At 40.5% G+C, this 16536-nt stretch overlaps 1 protein-coding gene across 7 annotated transcripts; it reads right to left on the reverse strand.

The window, feature by feature from the left end:
• Positions 1-2000: 2000 nt before the first annotated feature.
• On the reverse strand, positions 2001-8147 carry LOC103977808 (transcription factor bHLH62). 7 transcript variants are annotated; one of them, XM_065098793.1, is made up of 11 exons: positions 7937-8147; positions 7251-7614; positions 6422-6526; positions 5588-6343; positions 5414-5497; positions 5246-5335; positions 4980-5147; positions 4719-4784; positions 3860-3925; positions 3698-3766; positions 2001-2668 (listed from the first exon to the last, which is right to left on the reverse strand). In XM_065098793.1, exons 4-11 carry the CDS (start codon positions 6290-6292, stop codon positions 2279-2281), a joined length of 1638 nt encoding a protein of 545 aa, XP_064954865.1. In that variant the 5' UTR covers positions 6293-6343; positions 6422-6526; positions 7251-7614; positions 7937-8147; the 3' UTR covers positions 2001-2278. The 7 variants fall into 7 exon arrangements, with proteins under 7 accessions (XP_064954865.1, XP_064954866.1, XP_009391706.2 ...); XM_065098794.1 differs by having other exon boundaries at positions 6416-6526; XM_009393431.3 differs by lacking the exon at positions 7251-7614.
• Between the last annotated feature and the right edge of the window lie 8389 nt (positions 8148-16536).

Below are 16536 nucleotides of genomic sequence, written 5' to 3' on the forward strand. Positions count from 1 at the left end.
GAAAGAGATATATATACATCACAGCTGTTGTCATCATGTTTAATATATTGAGAAGATGTTAGCCATTATGGTATATGAATTGATTGAGCAGTGTATTTGTAGAAGTCATAAAAAATGAAGCAACAGTTGCCATGTTTAGTGAGATGTCAACAATTGCATGTAATATGTGGTATGGAACAAAAACAGAAGAGAGAAACATGCATGAAGTTGGAGAGGAAACCTCTTTATTGATTGGAAGTAATTTATTGATTGAACCACTGGGAGGATCAGAATTTTTTGCATCTTCTTTCCATCAATTAACTTTGGACTTCTAACTGGAATCTCTCCCTCTCATATTGTTCTTTTCTTAGATGGGGATAATTGGAGATGGAAGACAAAAAAACATGCAGCCTTTTTTGTAGAGCCCCTCCTTTGTGAAAGTCACTTCCTACCCACCAAGATAAAGAGATTCATGCATCCAACTTTGCTTTTTCTTTCCCCTTTGCATCAGTGGGTTCTCCTGCCCACAGCTTCTAAAGGATTTCTTCTTAGCAGTATCTTTCTATCTTTTTTATTTTGCTTTTCTAACTTTTGAAGTCTAGTAGGTATTGGTTTTGTCGTTTATTTGAAGAGGATATTTTCTGTATGTAGTCAGAGGTGCAACAGATAAGTTTTATGACTATAGTCAACCAAATATAGTTTAATAGGTCAAAATTTCAATTTCAAGTTTTATATATATATATATATATATATATATATATATATATATATATATATATATATATATATATATATATATATATATATATGTATTGTTAATTTCTTTTATATCTAATACATCCTTCAAGAGATATTTTTTCTTTCTTTGGGGAAGGAATCCTTAATATTATTAAAAAAAAATTGAGGTAAAAAACACAAAATTAAAAGCTGAAAAAAAAAGATGCAAGAAGGGAGAGAAAAAGGACAAACCATTAACATTTACTGGAAGGAAAAAGATAGTAAAAGAAATAAAAGAAATAAAAGAAAAGAAGAATACAATATCATTGTTTCTAAGTTGTGGCTTTATGATTTGAAAAAATAGGATTTGAGTCAAGAAAATATTTTTTATTTTTATTTTTATGTATTTAGTGGTAAGATTATATTCGAATTCTTAATCTTTAATCGGACCACTATGCACATACATGAGTTTTCACATCAAATGCTATTTGAAATAGACCCACCTCTAATTGATTAGTACCCATCACATTCTCATTAATCACAACATGTTGATCACACCAATGCCAGTCTATTCAAAACTTGAAACTCTACTTTTGTGACACTCCTAACATGTCATGAGAACAAAAAAAGATGAAGGTAAATCCTTATGTATTGGTATTGCAGCCTTGTTGCATGTAATGCATTGGTATTGCATCACTTGAAGTCTGTCGAAGAACGAGTTAACCAAATCAAAATCGTAGTTATACTTAGAAAAATCAAGAATCAGACTATTAACCGGTGTGACTAAATTATTGAATCGGATGTGTCGAAAAATCGGAATGAACCAATTGTTTCTGAATAGCCTGCAATCCAGTTTTGTAATATAATGAAAAATTATTTAAACACTGTTAATATAAACATAAATTATTTAAATACTGTTTATTTGAGATGAAATTCATGTCAATCATGAAATTAGAGTTGACACAAGAAATAAATTATTATCATTTTTATCATTTCTATGTAATTTTTCAAAAAATAATTTTAATAGTTAAATATTTTTTACTATACATAATATTAACTATTTAATATTTATTTATATATTTTAAATTAATTAAAGATGCAAAATGATCGACGCAAGGCTTTTATCGGGCCGGTTCGGTTCAACCAAACAGCATCTGTTGAAACTTGTGAAGACATCATGGACTCAAGTGCAGAATTACCCAAAACAAAGTATTAGATAAATCACAGATTCACTTGGAAAGAAGAAGAACACACTGTTCCACACCCAACCTTGTGGTTGGTTTGGAAGAAGCACTGATAGGAGCTGAAACAACTGAATTGTTTATTAAGCTTACCTTTTTACCTGCTCAAGAAATTAATCTGGTCAATACAAGCAAATTTTGGCTGGTTTACACACAAAAACATGTATGACTAAACTTTTACGTGCATGGTGTGCTAATATTTCTCCAGTCGACAGCCTCAACAGGGAAGCCTATACATCAGTGTCTCAGACAACCAAAAACACTTCCATTGTCAAACTAAAATATCTACTAGCAAATTAATCAGATGAAAATAAAGGGGAATAACAGGCCATGTGAGCTAGCTACTTCGCCTCGTGATCCAACTCTCTTGTTTTGTCATTTGATTCGCGAGCTTCTTGTTTAACAATGGTTCCATTGCAGCCAGTGACATCATTTTTGTTGCAATTCCTGTCCATGGAACTGTGGCTCAGCGGTGCCATTCCATGGCTCATTATAGGTTTTCTTCGGTCGGGTGGTATAGCAGTGGAGAAGCCTTTCTGATTCGAGATTGCGGTGGCAAGAGCGATGGGCATGAGGCAGAGCCCTTTGTTTTGAAGGTACTGCATAGCAGTGGTAACATTAGTTTCCATAAGCTTTACGACTTCCTGCTCGAAGGCCAAGCTGTCCTCTGACTCGGATATATCAGAACCTCCCTGCCCTGCCGATGATGACAGAAGCAAACTGCCAGAAACCTGTAGAAATGAGAAATGAATGAAAATAATGCATAAACACTTACAATTCCTAGAACTTTGCTGAAAGCATGTGGAGCTGAGAGAATAAGAAGCAACAGATCCAAATGAGCTGCTTAAATTTATACCCTTCCCTACTCAGAGAAGAGTATCATATTGCAGTCAATTGCATCTCCTAATGGTGTTCCAGGAGCACTACTCTAGTTTAACACCACTCTCATATCATATATGCTGTATATTTGTAGTTGCTGCAAGAGACCAAGAAAATATGTTGACATTCACTTGGAAGCCTTTCAAGAACAAGAATTCCCGGTGTACCAGGTGCTAGATTGACTCTCATATTATTTATTCTACTTAAAACATAAAAAAAAGTCCAAACTACTCATATTATGTCCTGATTTGGGGTGTGAGAGGCAATATGCATGCTTGAACTGCATACAAATAATTTTCAAAAACTTGACATAGGTGTACCTGGGTTAAAAAAGCCATCATTTGGTCTATTAAGATCACTTTTTCGGTAAATAAGACAACTAACCGAACAACACATCACCACAGACAGATTTTATTAAATTAATGGCATAAAATGATCTTTTATATATTTAACCTATATGAAGACTGTACTGACCTCCACTGTATATGAATGGAAGAATCTACTAAACATGCAGATACAAACTTACTGTACAAGATCCTCAAACTTAGATGAGACATCAAAGATAAGTGTGTATATCACAGATTGCTCTAATGGCTGTTTGCAGGGAACCAACCACCACATCAACACATACACACAGGCAACCTATCTGGTTTTACAACAGAAATCAGATCAAATTTTCCTTCCTAGCTGCTCAGGAAAAAAAAGATAAGTCAATGTTACTTATGCCTTTGATCTAAATGAAAAATGGCTAAAATCTTACTACTATAGCTTAGAAGATAATGAAGCATTAATTAGACCAAGGCAAAAGATATAATATACCAAAAAATGAAAACCAGCAATGTTATGTCATGATGCTCAGACAGAGAGTATTGAAAGAGCACCTCAGTTTGAGTATCTGTCAGCAGAGGAACAACTGCTCCAGTTGCACCGAGCCGGCTCATGCTGAGAACCTTCAATAATCATATTACGGAAAACAAAAAGTAAGAAAAAAAAATCAGATTTTGGAAATTGTACATGGTGCCAAGTGTTGTAAATGTGCAGACCTTGACTTGCAATTGCAGAAATTTTACATAGTCAATGATTTCATCAAGCATTGATGCCTTATCTGTCTGCACAAAGAAGAATGCATGCTTCAGCCGTAAGCACTTTTTCAGATAAGGGTAGAATAAAGAGCATTTGTTGACCCTACATAAATTTGAGTCCACAAAGGAGCATTTTTGCGTGATAAATGGAAATATATGAAGACAGCTTGTAATTTTATCACTACTGCAATTGATATTGCATGCTGGACTAGACAAAGACACACTGCTTGCCATAGCAAGAATATGATGAACAAAAGAAAATTGCACTAGGTACACAACTTGCCAAAGAAGAACCATGCCTTCTAAATGGAAAATCAGCAAAATTCTGAGTGTCTTGTTGGGATCCATAAATATGTAATTTGACCAGTGATCAATCAGAAGCAGAAAAGACCCTCAAAAACTACTGGTATGGTAGCTTGCACATCAGTGGTATTGCAGGCAGTAGCATGATATTGTAACACTGGTTTCATAGAGTGAACAGGTATTACAGAGAATAAATTTATACAAGTTCCAATTGAACTACAACTTAAAATTATCATATGATTGAGCTTGATCCAAATTCTCAAAGTCATTTGGTGCACTGATTTTAGATATTAACTAAGGTACAGTCCAACGTGCTTTTGTATTCTTAGACTCGAACATATTCTAATTGGTAGACCTACTGTATCTAGCCCTACATCAAAGTCTTATTATTGCAGTAAAGATATATGTGGCACCAAATAATTTTTGCCAGACATTTCTCTCATTTTTAGTTGCAATAAAAAATGAATCAACGACACAAGTTTAAATTTTAAATGGAAGAAATGATAATCAACAGTACCTTATTGGAACTAGGGACAAGCTCTTGTAAATTCTTCATCCTTTCTGCAATTTTTTCTCTCCGTAGCTGCACCAAATAGTTGATACCCACAGATGAAAAAATTGTCCTAGGGAACCATATCATGCAACAAAAAATAAACTGACGAAAAAATATTCGAGTCAAGAAGTAAACCATGAAAAAAACAAGGTAAAAAACATAAGTAAATTTCATAGGCTGACCAAGTACTCCACAGTAAGACATGACAATATAACGCATACTCACTCGTTCTGCGATGCTATGAGGATCAGTGGCTTGGCCTCGTCGTGCTCTTGCACGTGGCTTGGCAGTTCCATTGCAACCACTGGCATTAGCTGAAACAGCTAGTGACGGCGTACTGGAAGTATTGTTTATCTGATGGCTAGCAGTATGCCTTTCAGATGATGGTGAAAGCTGAATTGTGCAACAGACATAGGCATCAACAAAAAATAGCATGATGTACTAATTATGTCGATGGACAAAAATTTGCAAAAAAGGATTGAGCAAATAACCTGCTGAGGAGTCTGTATTCCTGCCATTTTATTTACTGCCATCATACATGATCCTGAAGGAAAAGAGGGCGAATGCAACCCATTTTGCTCCTGCAGTTCTACATTGGCTTAATCAACTCATACAAAATGTTAAACAGAAGGAAACAAAAAGGCTCAAGTTCTGAACACCTTTTGTGGGAGCAAAGCACCAGCAATCAAATTCATATGTTGCCCCACAGAGAAAGAAGAAAAGTCACGTATTTCATTTTGATTCTGCAAAGTCATTCATCTGTAAGTAGGTCTTGATTATCCACAATCAGTTAAAAGAAAATCCAAGTACAACTAAAGAAAAAGGCTATACACCTTAGCATGCACGGATTCTGCAGGTAATCTGTCCACATGAAATTTCCCATTCTCAAGACTTAATTTTCCCAATACATAATCATTGTTTTCGTTTCCTTGATAACCAAAAGCTGGTGAGTTTCCATGCCCCACAAAAGAAGAGACACTTGAGTATGATGAAGGCCATATTGTCGGAACTGAGTTAATTGAATGGGCATCTCCAAGAGATTGTGGAAAAGCAGATAGTTCACTACTGTTGCTCTCAATTGAACTGGATATGGCCAGTGTGCCACGTGGCAATGCTGATTCAAATGATGCAGATGTTTGGTTACTACCAGTGACCCCCAGTAACGGGAAAGTTCTAACTCGGGTCCCATTATTCATGGAGATTGAATTCGAGGTTTGATTATGTAAATTCTGGTGAGATAATCTTTCACCAGAATACAAATCTTTAAGAATTCCATAATTCACACTCCCATCTATGAACATGGAAGGAGTCCCATCATGCCCATGCACATTTAAATCTTCAGCAGCTGCATTGCCTATAATGTTACTTGAAGGCACCATGCAAACAGATGGGTTTTTTGCTTCTCCATATGGTTCTGTAGAATCAGCAAGTAAGCCATTTGTATGAGATACACTTGTGCCATTCCATGATGCCTTTGAAGAGGCATTTCTGTCTGACCATGCTGGAGATGACATGAAAGAATCAATCAAGTCATCCATTATGACTTCTTGGAGCAGAGACTATCGATATTCACTCTTTTCTCCAAGCTTCTGATAAAAGAATATTTCAACAATTACATCACAAAGAACCTGGCTTGAACAAAGCTATACTGATTTACGCACTTGAACCTTTTATTGTTTGAGAACTAGATTGCAGTTCTGAGTACTGAAATCTTGAATAGAAGCGGCTTTTCATGATCTAATGTAGAGTAACATACTGCAGCTGTTAATTTCCTGTTGTTACCGAAAAACACAGATGAATTTGTTCAGATCATAATAGAAACAGGAAGTCATAATAATTTTACAAAGAAAAATCAGCACTAATTGGTGATAGTTTTTGGACAATCACTATAAATATGATTCGATAGGCAGGACAAAATGATCATATGGCCCATTTATTCAGCTCCAAAAGAAAATATAGGCCATTATAGCATACATTACTTAGCAAACTAATTACTAGCTACTACCCTACAAATTACTAGCATATTGCTGTATTTTCAACAGTTATGAGAAAATAAACTTGCTGGCTTTTATAGTGTTCTTCTCTGTTGATTTAGAGAAAACAGATGTCAGATAAATGATGACTGCAGTTGGAAAGGATAATTAAGGCAAACACACATGTAATGAAAATCTTCCTAGTAGCGCTCAGTGTTCAAGCTATAAAATGTCTTGAAAAAAAATAAAATAAAATTTGGTGTTAGACTCAACACTATGAAGCCTTCTACAGTATTATTTTCTGCTGTATAACTCTAACAGAGTAGAAAAGAAATAACCATTAAATTATTGGCATATTAGTCGTACAAGTTATTGGGCATCCAAAAGAGCTCAAGCTTCTGTGTTAAACTCAGTTCTACAAAGTGATAACTGTCGATTCAGCTAACTAGAGAACTTTCACCAAAGTAATCCACCATGTTTCACCTACTTCTGACTGCTTCCAACTTATTAGATCAAAACCTACCTTTTCTTCCTTTGAGAAAGCCTTTGCAGATAATTGATCTTTAGTATTGAGGCGAAGATGATCACTTCTTGCCTCATCCCTTTTCTCAATGCCACCATCGGCCATCAGTTTCTTGCAGTTTTCCATTTAAATACTTCCCACTTCATCTTCCTGACTCATAATTACTGGAAGATGAGATGAATGACGTAGAAGGCCGACGTGCTGACCCCTTTATTCTCAGTTGAGCCACATGATACAAATTCGACTCTGCTGTTCTTATGGAAACTGTCATAAATACATGCTTTTCTTGTTTGGTCGACCTCGAATTACCTCAACAAATTCCGGAAATCAAGATTTCAACCATCTCCTCTTCCTAATCCCTAATCTAAAGAGTCAAAAAGGAAAAACCTTAGCAGAGAAATGTTTCGAAACCAATGTTGACACTAACGCCGAGTAACAAGCTGAATCAAACCAAACCAAAATCGAACAAGGCCGATCAAAATTCCCACCAGTGCATGCTTCAAGATCCAAATTTTGACGCACACACGGAAAAAAGGCAACAAAGGCCACAAATCCACAGCTAATCCCAAGTGAAAACGGAAAAGAAACACGAAACCGTAATCGAACTGCTCCAAGAATTGACCCAAAACGGAAACAGAGAGAAGGAGAAATCGAAGCAGCGCCGATCGGGCGACCACGTGATTCACCTGGGGAGGGAGAGAATTCGAGCAGCCCTAACGCCAGTTCGGCGGCGAGCGAGAGGAGTGGAGGTGGTTGGTGATCGAGAAGGCCAAAAAATTGCAAGGAAAAGTAAGTGAAAAAGCAAGCTTGGAAGCGTCAAGGAAGACAAGACAAAACAAGAGAAGAGAAGAGGAGGACGCGTAAACGGGGTTAGGCTTAACGGAGGTGACGGTGTGAGTCTCACACACACGAGCAGCGAGAGTTATAGCCACATCTTGGATGCGGTCACCGCAGATAAGAATAAGAAGGTACTCACGAGCAAGCACAAAGGAAAATTTAGTAATTAGCTTAGCGGGACAAGAGAGAAAGGAAGGGCGGTGAGATTACACACACTTCATTCCTGCAGCGTCTTCGATCACTTCCAACGAAGAGTGGCCCATAAAACAAGCTCACCGTGTATGCGACTCACACCAAATTGACCCGTTCTCCTCTCTTAGTTTACGGCCCCGAAAAAGATTTCTTCGATCCACGTGGCGAAACTCCATTGGCAAGAGGAAGGTCGGGTTTCGATTCTCGGGTTCGATAGCGACCGTTTGAGAAAAGGCGATCCGCTTTAATAAAAGGAGGAACCTTGGTGTCAAATTACCGAACTAACCCTGTTTTGACGATCGTACCCCCGCTTAATAAGACTCAACTGCTTTAATTATGGGCAGGTTGGTAATTTGATCTTCCGGATTAGCCGGGACTGTTGCGTTGATCTCGGCGGATCTGCGGTGATGGACCGGGCCGTCCAGGTAAATAAGCTATGGGTAAGGGGTTCTTTATGTAACTTTACAGATAAGGATCGTTTCAGACCGTCGGATTTGGTCCATTGAGAGTGGCGATGAGATGATCGGGGTAATTCGGTAATTCTAACTCGTTTGGGGGTGGGGGGTTTGGTTCTGAGTCCGGATAACACGGAGGGTCTTCCGGCCTTGCGTTGGGAAGACGACAACTGTCTTCGAAATGACCAAAACACCCCTGAGATGGGGTCGGGTTAAACGGGGCGGGACCCGCGTTCGTCAGATTCTTGGCCAGACGTCGACGCGTGGGAATCTGGATTTTGTTTAGAGTTTTCTTCGTGTGCCGCTGCGTGACACGCGTTGCATGATTAGGTTAAGGAACCCAGCTTATAGTTCAAGTGATGCCTGGTTTCGATGAGGCTTCGCTGTTGTCTTCTCATGTTTAGGTCAAAAAGGCCGGAGAAGAGAGAGAGAGCGAGAGAGATCTCACCTTGTCCTCGTGTCAACTACAGAAAGAATCTTCACTATGCATCATTAGATACAAAGATCACAACTTAAGAGCATGGTTATATTGATCTTATCAGACTAAAAAATATTAGGAAGTTAAAGAGAGAGAGAGAGAGAGAGAGAGAGAGAGACGCATTCCTCACTTTGTCATCTTGTCAACTACATGCTTTATCTACACTATTCATCATCAGAGACAAGATTACAGCTTAAGAACAAGGTTATATGGATCTTATCAGACTAAAACATGCAACGTTCTACGTTTCCTTCCAAATTCTGCACCTGTTAATTACTTGTCAATCTCTCTTCATTGTGTTTCATTATCATCTGCCACCCTAGTTAGTGATGTATTTTTAGGTTCGATTGGTAATGGGCTTTAGATCAGGCATCACTTTCTTACAGGTGGAGATGGTAGGTTGTAAAGCTTCTTCTGTTTGCTCACAGCGAGGCACAATCACACCTGTGAATTGACTCATTATTGAATCTTAACCCTACTTTGATTACTTAGTTGTTCTTTATCTGTTGCAGTTTACATTGTAAAGTGATTTTAGTTAGCTATATATTGAATTAGTGACTGTCTAATCTATCCATTGCTAGCTGTTCTGGTATCCGTTTGAGCCATATATGTTGTGGTGATATATATACTCAGCAGATCTGATACACCTGACAAAGGACATCAGCAGATCTGATACAACTGTTCTGGTATCCTTACTGACTGCACTCATGGAGGTTCCCTGAAAGAGCTGATAGTTCTTCACTGAAAGAATAGTATAACATTGTCAAGACGACTCCTGTGTTAGTTTATGCTAAAGTATTATTATTATTATTATTATTATTATTATGATTATTATTATGATTATGAGTTTTGCTACTTGATCAATGATAATATATGCATTAGAGTTGATTTTGGATTGTTCAAGTTGAAGATAAATTTAAATCCAACCCGATTTCTTCTCGAGTCACTCTTAGAAAAATTCATCAAGCTTATGTCGATGCTCAAGTTTGGGATAGTTCTGATAACTCTCCTTTGATGCTTAAGTCAGATACTCAAGTCAGGTAAGTCATACTAGTCAGCTAACTTGGATTTTATTTGTTGTTTTGTATTGTATCCTAAGCATACGTATGCGATCCCTTTCATAGTCGGCGTTTGACGAAAAATGATTATAATAGCTCAATAATCTTGGATTGTTACCCATGTTTGTTACATTAAAATTACTATTAGTTGGAGCTATTATTGGACGATTTTATCAATTTAGCTTGATCATGTGTCGACCAATAACTGAGTCACGTGATGAGATAGTCCTTCCTAGATAGATAATGAGAATTTATCATTGACGAGTTAATCATATGAGATACCGACAAAAGAGCCACATCACTCTTCATACCATTATTTTTTTTTCTTGCAAGTTGCTAGTCATAAGTGCCCAGCAAGCCAATCACGTGAGTGATGGCACGTGTGACTTGATACAGAATCTTTTTGCTTATTATATTTTGGCATATATCACTTTATAACTATTGCATAAATGCATATATATTGTGATGTCCTTGGATTTGTGCAATGGGAATCGGATCGTGATGAGATCACGATAATGAGATCGATTCACCTTTAAACACATATCCTAAATAATCCCGGTCATAGGTTACTCGAGAGGGACATCGTGATAACCGGATAGACTGGTGTGCTGTATACCCGTCCATATGATGGATGCAGCTGGTCTCATAGCTGCTCGTGTAGGGACACTAGGGATACAGTACAGGTGCTCATTAGAGAATGAGTTCACTGATTGATCCGCTTACGGAATGCTGGATGGTTGATGATGCCTTATTGTCAGACAACGATTCCGTAGTCCTAGTGGTGTATCTGGTTCTTAGACTTGAGACACCAAGGATGTCCTGTATGAGTGCTCCACTCTTTGATACCAGACTTATAGGTTTGGCTGTTCCCAGATCTAGTACAGCTGGTCATTGGGAGTGGTAGTCGACCTTACGAGGGCTATTGAGTGTCGATAGAGGATCATCCACTCTCGGTATCATGAGAGGAATATCCCATGTGTTCTTGCTCAGACAAATCCCTGGCCAGGGTCATTCGGGTTGAGAGAGAAAGAGTTCTCCGGGAGAATCCGATTAGAGCGAGACTCGAGTAGAAACCGTATGGGTCTGACAGCACCATGCTCGATATACGGTCTCTGGGATATTAGATGGATGAGGGACTATAGGTACATGGTAACTGAGGACAGACAGGTCCAATGGATTGGATTCCCCTGTATCGTCTGGGGACTACGGCGTAGTGGCCTAGTACTTCCGTAGTCGATGAGTCGAGTGAATTATTACAGAGATAATAATTCACTTAGTTAGAAGGAGTTCTGACAGGTATGACTCACGGCCAGCTCGATATTGGGCCTAGAGGGTCACACACATATGGTAGGCATTGCGATGAGTAGAGGTTCGGATATGAGATATCCGACGGAGCCCTTGTCTTATTGGATGCAGATCCAATACCCACTAGGGAAAGGACCCATTAGGGTTTTGACACGGGATCTCTATAAATAGGAGGGATTCACAGCCTCATAGGCTAAAGTCTTTGCTTGCCCTTCCTATTCTCCTCTCCCTCTCCACCTCAGAGTAGGCCTGGAGTTTTGAGGAGCGTCGTCGCAACCCTGCTGTGTGGATCACCGCTAGAGAGGAGGACGCTTGACCTCCTTCACCCTCTCCTAAGGATCTGCAAGGAAACAGGGATATACGATCTCCCTAGGTAACACAATCTCTATACGCAGTTTTTGTGTTTTTTGCGGATTTTGCGCACCAATCTTCGCACGACGATGAACATCTTTTTGGGAATCGGGGATTTTTGTTTTCTTGTTCTTCCGCTGCGCATATGATGTCGCCCCCCCCCTATGATTTCCCAACAGTGGTATCAGAGCCAGGTTGTTCGTGCGAATGATTGGTTTTTGAACTGCGTGTGTTGTGTTTAGGAAGAATATTGACGTCAAAATCGTTGACGCAAAAGCAAGGAAGGGCAGCAACAGTTGCTGCCCTCGATCTGCATGCCTGCAGCCAGCCACAGCCGCAGCCAGGCAGCACAGCGCCGGCACATGCGCAAGCGCTGTGCCTGCAGCAGCCGGCCGGCGGTCTGCTTGCAGCAGGCTTGCGGCCGGCGGGGCTGGCAGCCCGCTCGGTAGAAGCGCCAGCGGCCACTGAGCCCGCGGGCAGAGGTGCCGCGGGGCAGCAGCGCGGGCTGAGGCACCGCAGGGCAACGGCGCCTGTGGCCGCTGCTCCCACGGGCAAAAACCCCGCAGGGGCGGCCGCCAGCGAGGCAGCACCACCTGCGGGCGCTGACTCGCGGGCAGAACCGCCCGCGGAGGCGGCGGCGCCCGAAGAGGGCGCCCACCCGCAGCGGCATCGCCGCCAGCGGGCGTGCCGCCTGCAGGCGAGGGCAGTGCCCTCGCCCCGCCGCACAGGCCGCCGCCGGCAGGGTGGCGGCGGCGGCAGCAGCGAAAAGGGGAAAGGGTATTAGGGTTTTCTACGCAAAAGATAGTTTTGCCCCTCGGAATTTGAGAAATTCCAGTTTCTGTCTTTTGTCCAAATTATGAAAATACCCTTAGGAATTGAGAAATTCCCTATATATCCCTGATTTCAGAAAATATTAATTAATTAAAAGGTTTAGTTGATTATTATTTTTATTATTATCTAGTAGTCCTACATGATGATGATTATTTATACATGTGATGTATGATGAGTGGACGGATGATCATGGACCGTGTGATGTGTGTACTTGTGATTATTATTATTGAGGTCTGCGAACCTCCATTATATTTCTCGTTTATTGTCGGGCCTGCGTGCCTATGATTAAGTTGTAATCACATGAGGAGGCGCAGCGGGAGCGTGGAAGCCATAGCGGGACCCACGAGACGGACGATCGTGATGCATGAAGATGCATCAAGATGTCGACGGAACCAACGAGGACGAGATGGACGATCACAAGGCATGGAGATGCACCGTTGCACACATAGATCTTGATGTGAGTGATTAGGCCTACTGGCTCGGGCCTAATCATATTAGGTTGTGGTCCATGATCATCTGGTGTGATTGCTTATACACATACTAGATATGTATATATATTTGCATGCGATGTAGATATATATTAAATATGTATATGTGTGACATGTCATATTAGGAGACCAAATCATAGAAACATCTCTCGATAATATTAAGTCGGTAAACGTGAGGCAATTAGATTGACCCACGTGACCTTCCATCGTTATGAGTAGGAACCGAATCCCGGTGTAGGTTGAGTTGGTCGAGTCCCTCGAGACTCACCTATATCGCGATTCGCTATCTTGCTTACGACATAGAGATGTCACCGGTGACCTGAGGGCATGATATGCTTGGTCGAGTCCCTCGAGGGTATATCATCAAATCAGACTCATCTTGTAACGAAGGTGTTGACTTAACCGAGCATCATGGTTGGTCGAGTCCCTCGAGGCCATGGTGATTCGGAGGCCGAACAGGACGGGAATCACAAGGAGTTGTGATCGGCAATAGTTGTCTACCTTTTAGGCTTAGTGTGATTGGTCGAGTCCCTCGAGGTTACACTAAGACGCTGATTGGATCCTGATCCCCACTAGAAGTCTGCCGGAGACTTCCGTTTCACGTGCTGAGGGTGTCGCGTGACTCGTTAGTAAAATAGTGGGAGCATATTAAGATAGAAGTCCATATCTTGATAGTTTATTTCTTACAAAATCTGCATGTTATTCATTTTTGCTACATCTTTATTTTCAGAAAATGTCGCTTTCAAATCCCTTACGTGGCATACTTGATGTCAACCGCCTCACTGGTCCAAATTATACGGATTGGCTCCGTAACTTGAGAATTGTTCTCACAGCGGAGAAAATCGTGTACGTCCTTGATACAGTGATGCCTACGCCCGAAGAAGGGGCAAGCGAGGATGAGATCGCTCGCTACGTGAAGTACATTGATGACTCCACTCTTGCTCAGTGCTATATGTTGGGCTCTATGACTCCAGAGTTACAGAGACAACATGAAAAGATGGATGCCAGATCCATTCTCCTACATGTCCATAAATTGTTTGAGGAACAGGGAAGGACTCAACGATATGAGATATCCAAGAGCCTTTTCCGCGCTAGGATGACTGAGGGGACACCGGTTCAGAACCATGTCCTAAAGATGATTGAGTGGATAGAGAAACTCACAGGTCTAGGAATGGTCCTAGAGGATAACTTGTGTGTGGACATTGTGCTTCAGTCCCTACCAGATTCCTTTTCACAGTTTATAATGAACTTTAATATGAACAAGCTTGAGGTGACTCTCCCAGAGCTCCTCAATATGTTGAGGGAGGCAGAGAGTACTATTAAGAAAGAGAAGCCAGTTCTCTACACTGGTGAGACCAGAAAGAAAAGGAAAGCAGAAAGGTCCCTTAAGAAGGGAAAGGGCAAGGGCAAACAAGGTAAAGCAAAGGTTGCTAAGAAAGACCCAACAAAGGACAAAGGCCAGTGCTTCCACTGTGGTAAAGATGGGCACTGGAAGAGAAACTGCAAAGAGTACCTTGCAGAAAGGGCGAAACAAAAGCTTGATGAAGCTTCAGGTACATTCATGATCAGTCTCCATTTGTCAGACTCTTATGATAACACATGGGTATTAGATACCGGTAGTGCTTATCATATATGTAATTCGTTGCAGGTTCTAGCAAGGCCTAGGAGACTAGAGAGAGGCGAGATGGACCTCAAGATGGGTAATGGAGCAAAAGTTGCTGTATTAGCTGTTGGCGAGGTCGCCCTACATCTGCCTAGTGGAGCTTTTATTGCATTAGATGCATGTTATTTTGTTCCTTCTATTATCAAAAACATTATCTCCATTTCATGTTTAACAGTTAGTGGATATAAATTTGTTTTTGAGAACAATGGTTGTTCGATATTATTAGATGATAAGATCATCACGAAAGGAACATTGCATAATGGTTTATTTATGTTAGACACCACTCCACATATCATGAATATAAATGTGTCCAAAAGGAAACGAGATGAGTTGAACAGTGCATACCTGTGGCATTGTAGGCTAGGTCACATCCATGAAAGAAGGATTCAAAAGTTGCTAAATGATGGATATCTAGATCCATTCGACTATGTGTCATATGCAACTTGTGAGCCTTGCATTCGTGGAAAACTGACCAACTCTCCATTTAGTGGAACTGGAGAGAGAGCCACTGAGTTGTTGGAACTCATACATAGTGATGTATGTGGACCCATGTCAACTCATGCCATTGGAGGTTACTCCTACTTCATTACATTTACTGATGATTTCTCAAGGTATGGATATGTGTACTTAATGAAGTACAAGTCCGAGGCCTTTGAGAAATTCAGAGAGTATAAGAATGAGGTGGAGAACCAGACTGGAAAGAGTATCAAAACTCTTCGATCAGATCGAGGAGGTGAGTACTTAAGTACAGAGTTTACTCACTTCCTCAAGGACCATGGGATATTATCCCAATGGACACCTCCTTATACACCTCAGCTCAATGGTGTCTCTGAAAGGAGAAATCGTACATTATTAGATATGGTACGGTCCATGATGAGTTTCGCTGACCTACCCATCTCATTCTGGGGATATGCCCTAGAAACCGCAGCTTACCTTCTGAACAGAGTTCCAACTAAGTCGGTGGTGTCTACACCATATGAGATATGGAAAGGGAAGAAGCCTGATCTTAAAGTAGTTAAGATTTGGGGCTGCTCTGCCCATGTTAAAAGACACAACCCCGATAAGTTAGAATCAAGGACAAGGCGATGTAAATTTGTGGGATACCCCAAGGAAACTTGTGGGTATTATTTCTATCATCTCGAGGACCAAAAGGTCTTTGTAGCTAAGAGAGCAGTGTTCCTTGAGAAGGAACACATTCTTGGCGGAGACAGTGGGAGAATGATAGAGTTGAGCGAAGTTAGGGAACCAAGCTCAAGCACCACTCTACAGCCCGAGTCTGTTCAGGTATCTAATACACAAGTTTCAACTTTACGCAGGTCTGATAGAGTATCCCATCCTCCTGAGAGATATGTGGGACATATTAGAGCAGAGGATGTAGAGGATATTGATCCTCAGACCTACGAGGAGGCTATTATGAGTATAGACTCCGGGAAGTGGAAAGAAGCCATGAATTCTGAAATGGATTCTATGTACTCCAATAAGGTTTGGAACCTAGTTGATGCACCCGAAGGTATTGTACCCATCGGTTGCAAGTGGATCTTTAAGAAAAAGATCGGAGTAGATGGAAAGGTAGAGACCTATAAAGCAAGGCTAGTGGCTAAGGGGTATCGTCAAAGGCAAGGTGTTGA

This window comes from Musa acuminata, chromosome BXJ2-3 (assembly GCF_036884655.1).
Source record: "Musa acuminata AAA Group cultivar baxijiao chromosome BXJ2-3, Cavendish_Baxijiao_AAA, whole genome shotgun sequence".
NCBI classification, from domain to species: Eukaryota; Viridiplantae; Streptophyta; class Magnoliopsida; order Zingiberales; family Musaceae; genus Musa; species Musa acuminata.

Bases quoted from the DNA above. Each gene is read 5' to 3' on its own strand.
- LOC103977808 (XM_065098795.1), bottom strand. From the start codon at position 6,292: ATGGATGACTTGATTGATTCTTTCATGTCATCTCCAGCATGGTCAGAC. The intron at 5,498-5,587 runs GTGTATAGCCTT...ATGACTTTGCAG, and splicing joins CAGAATCCGTGCATGCTAAG to AATCAAAATGAAATACGTGA. The intron at 3,926-4,718 runs GTACTGTTGATT...TTCTTTGTGCAG, and splicing joins TTGTCCCTAGTTCCAATAAG to ACAGATAAGGCATCAATGCT.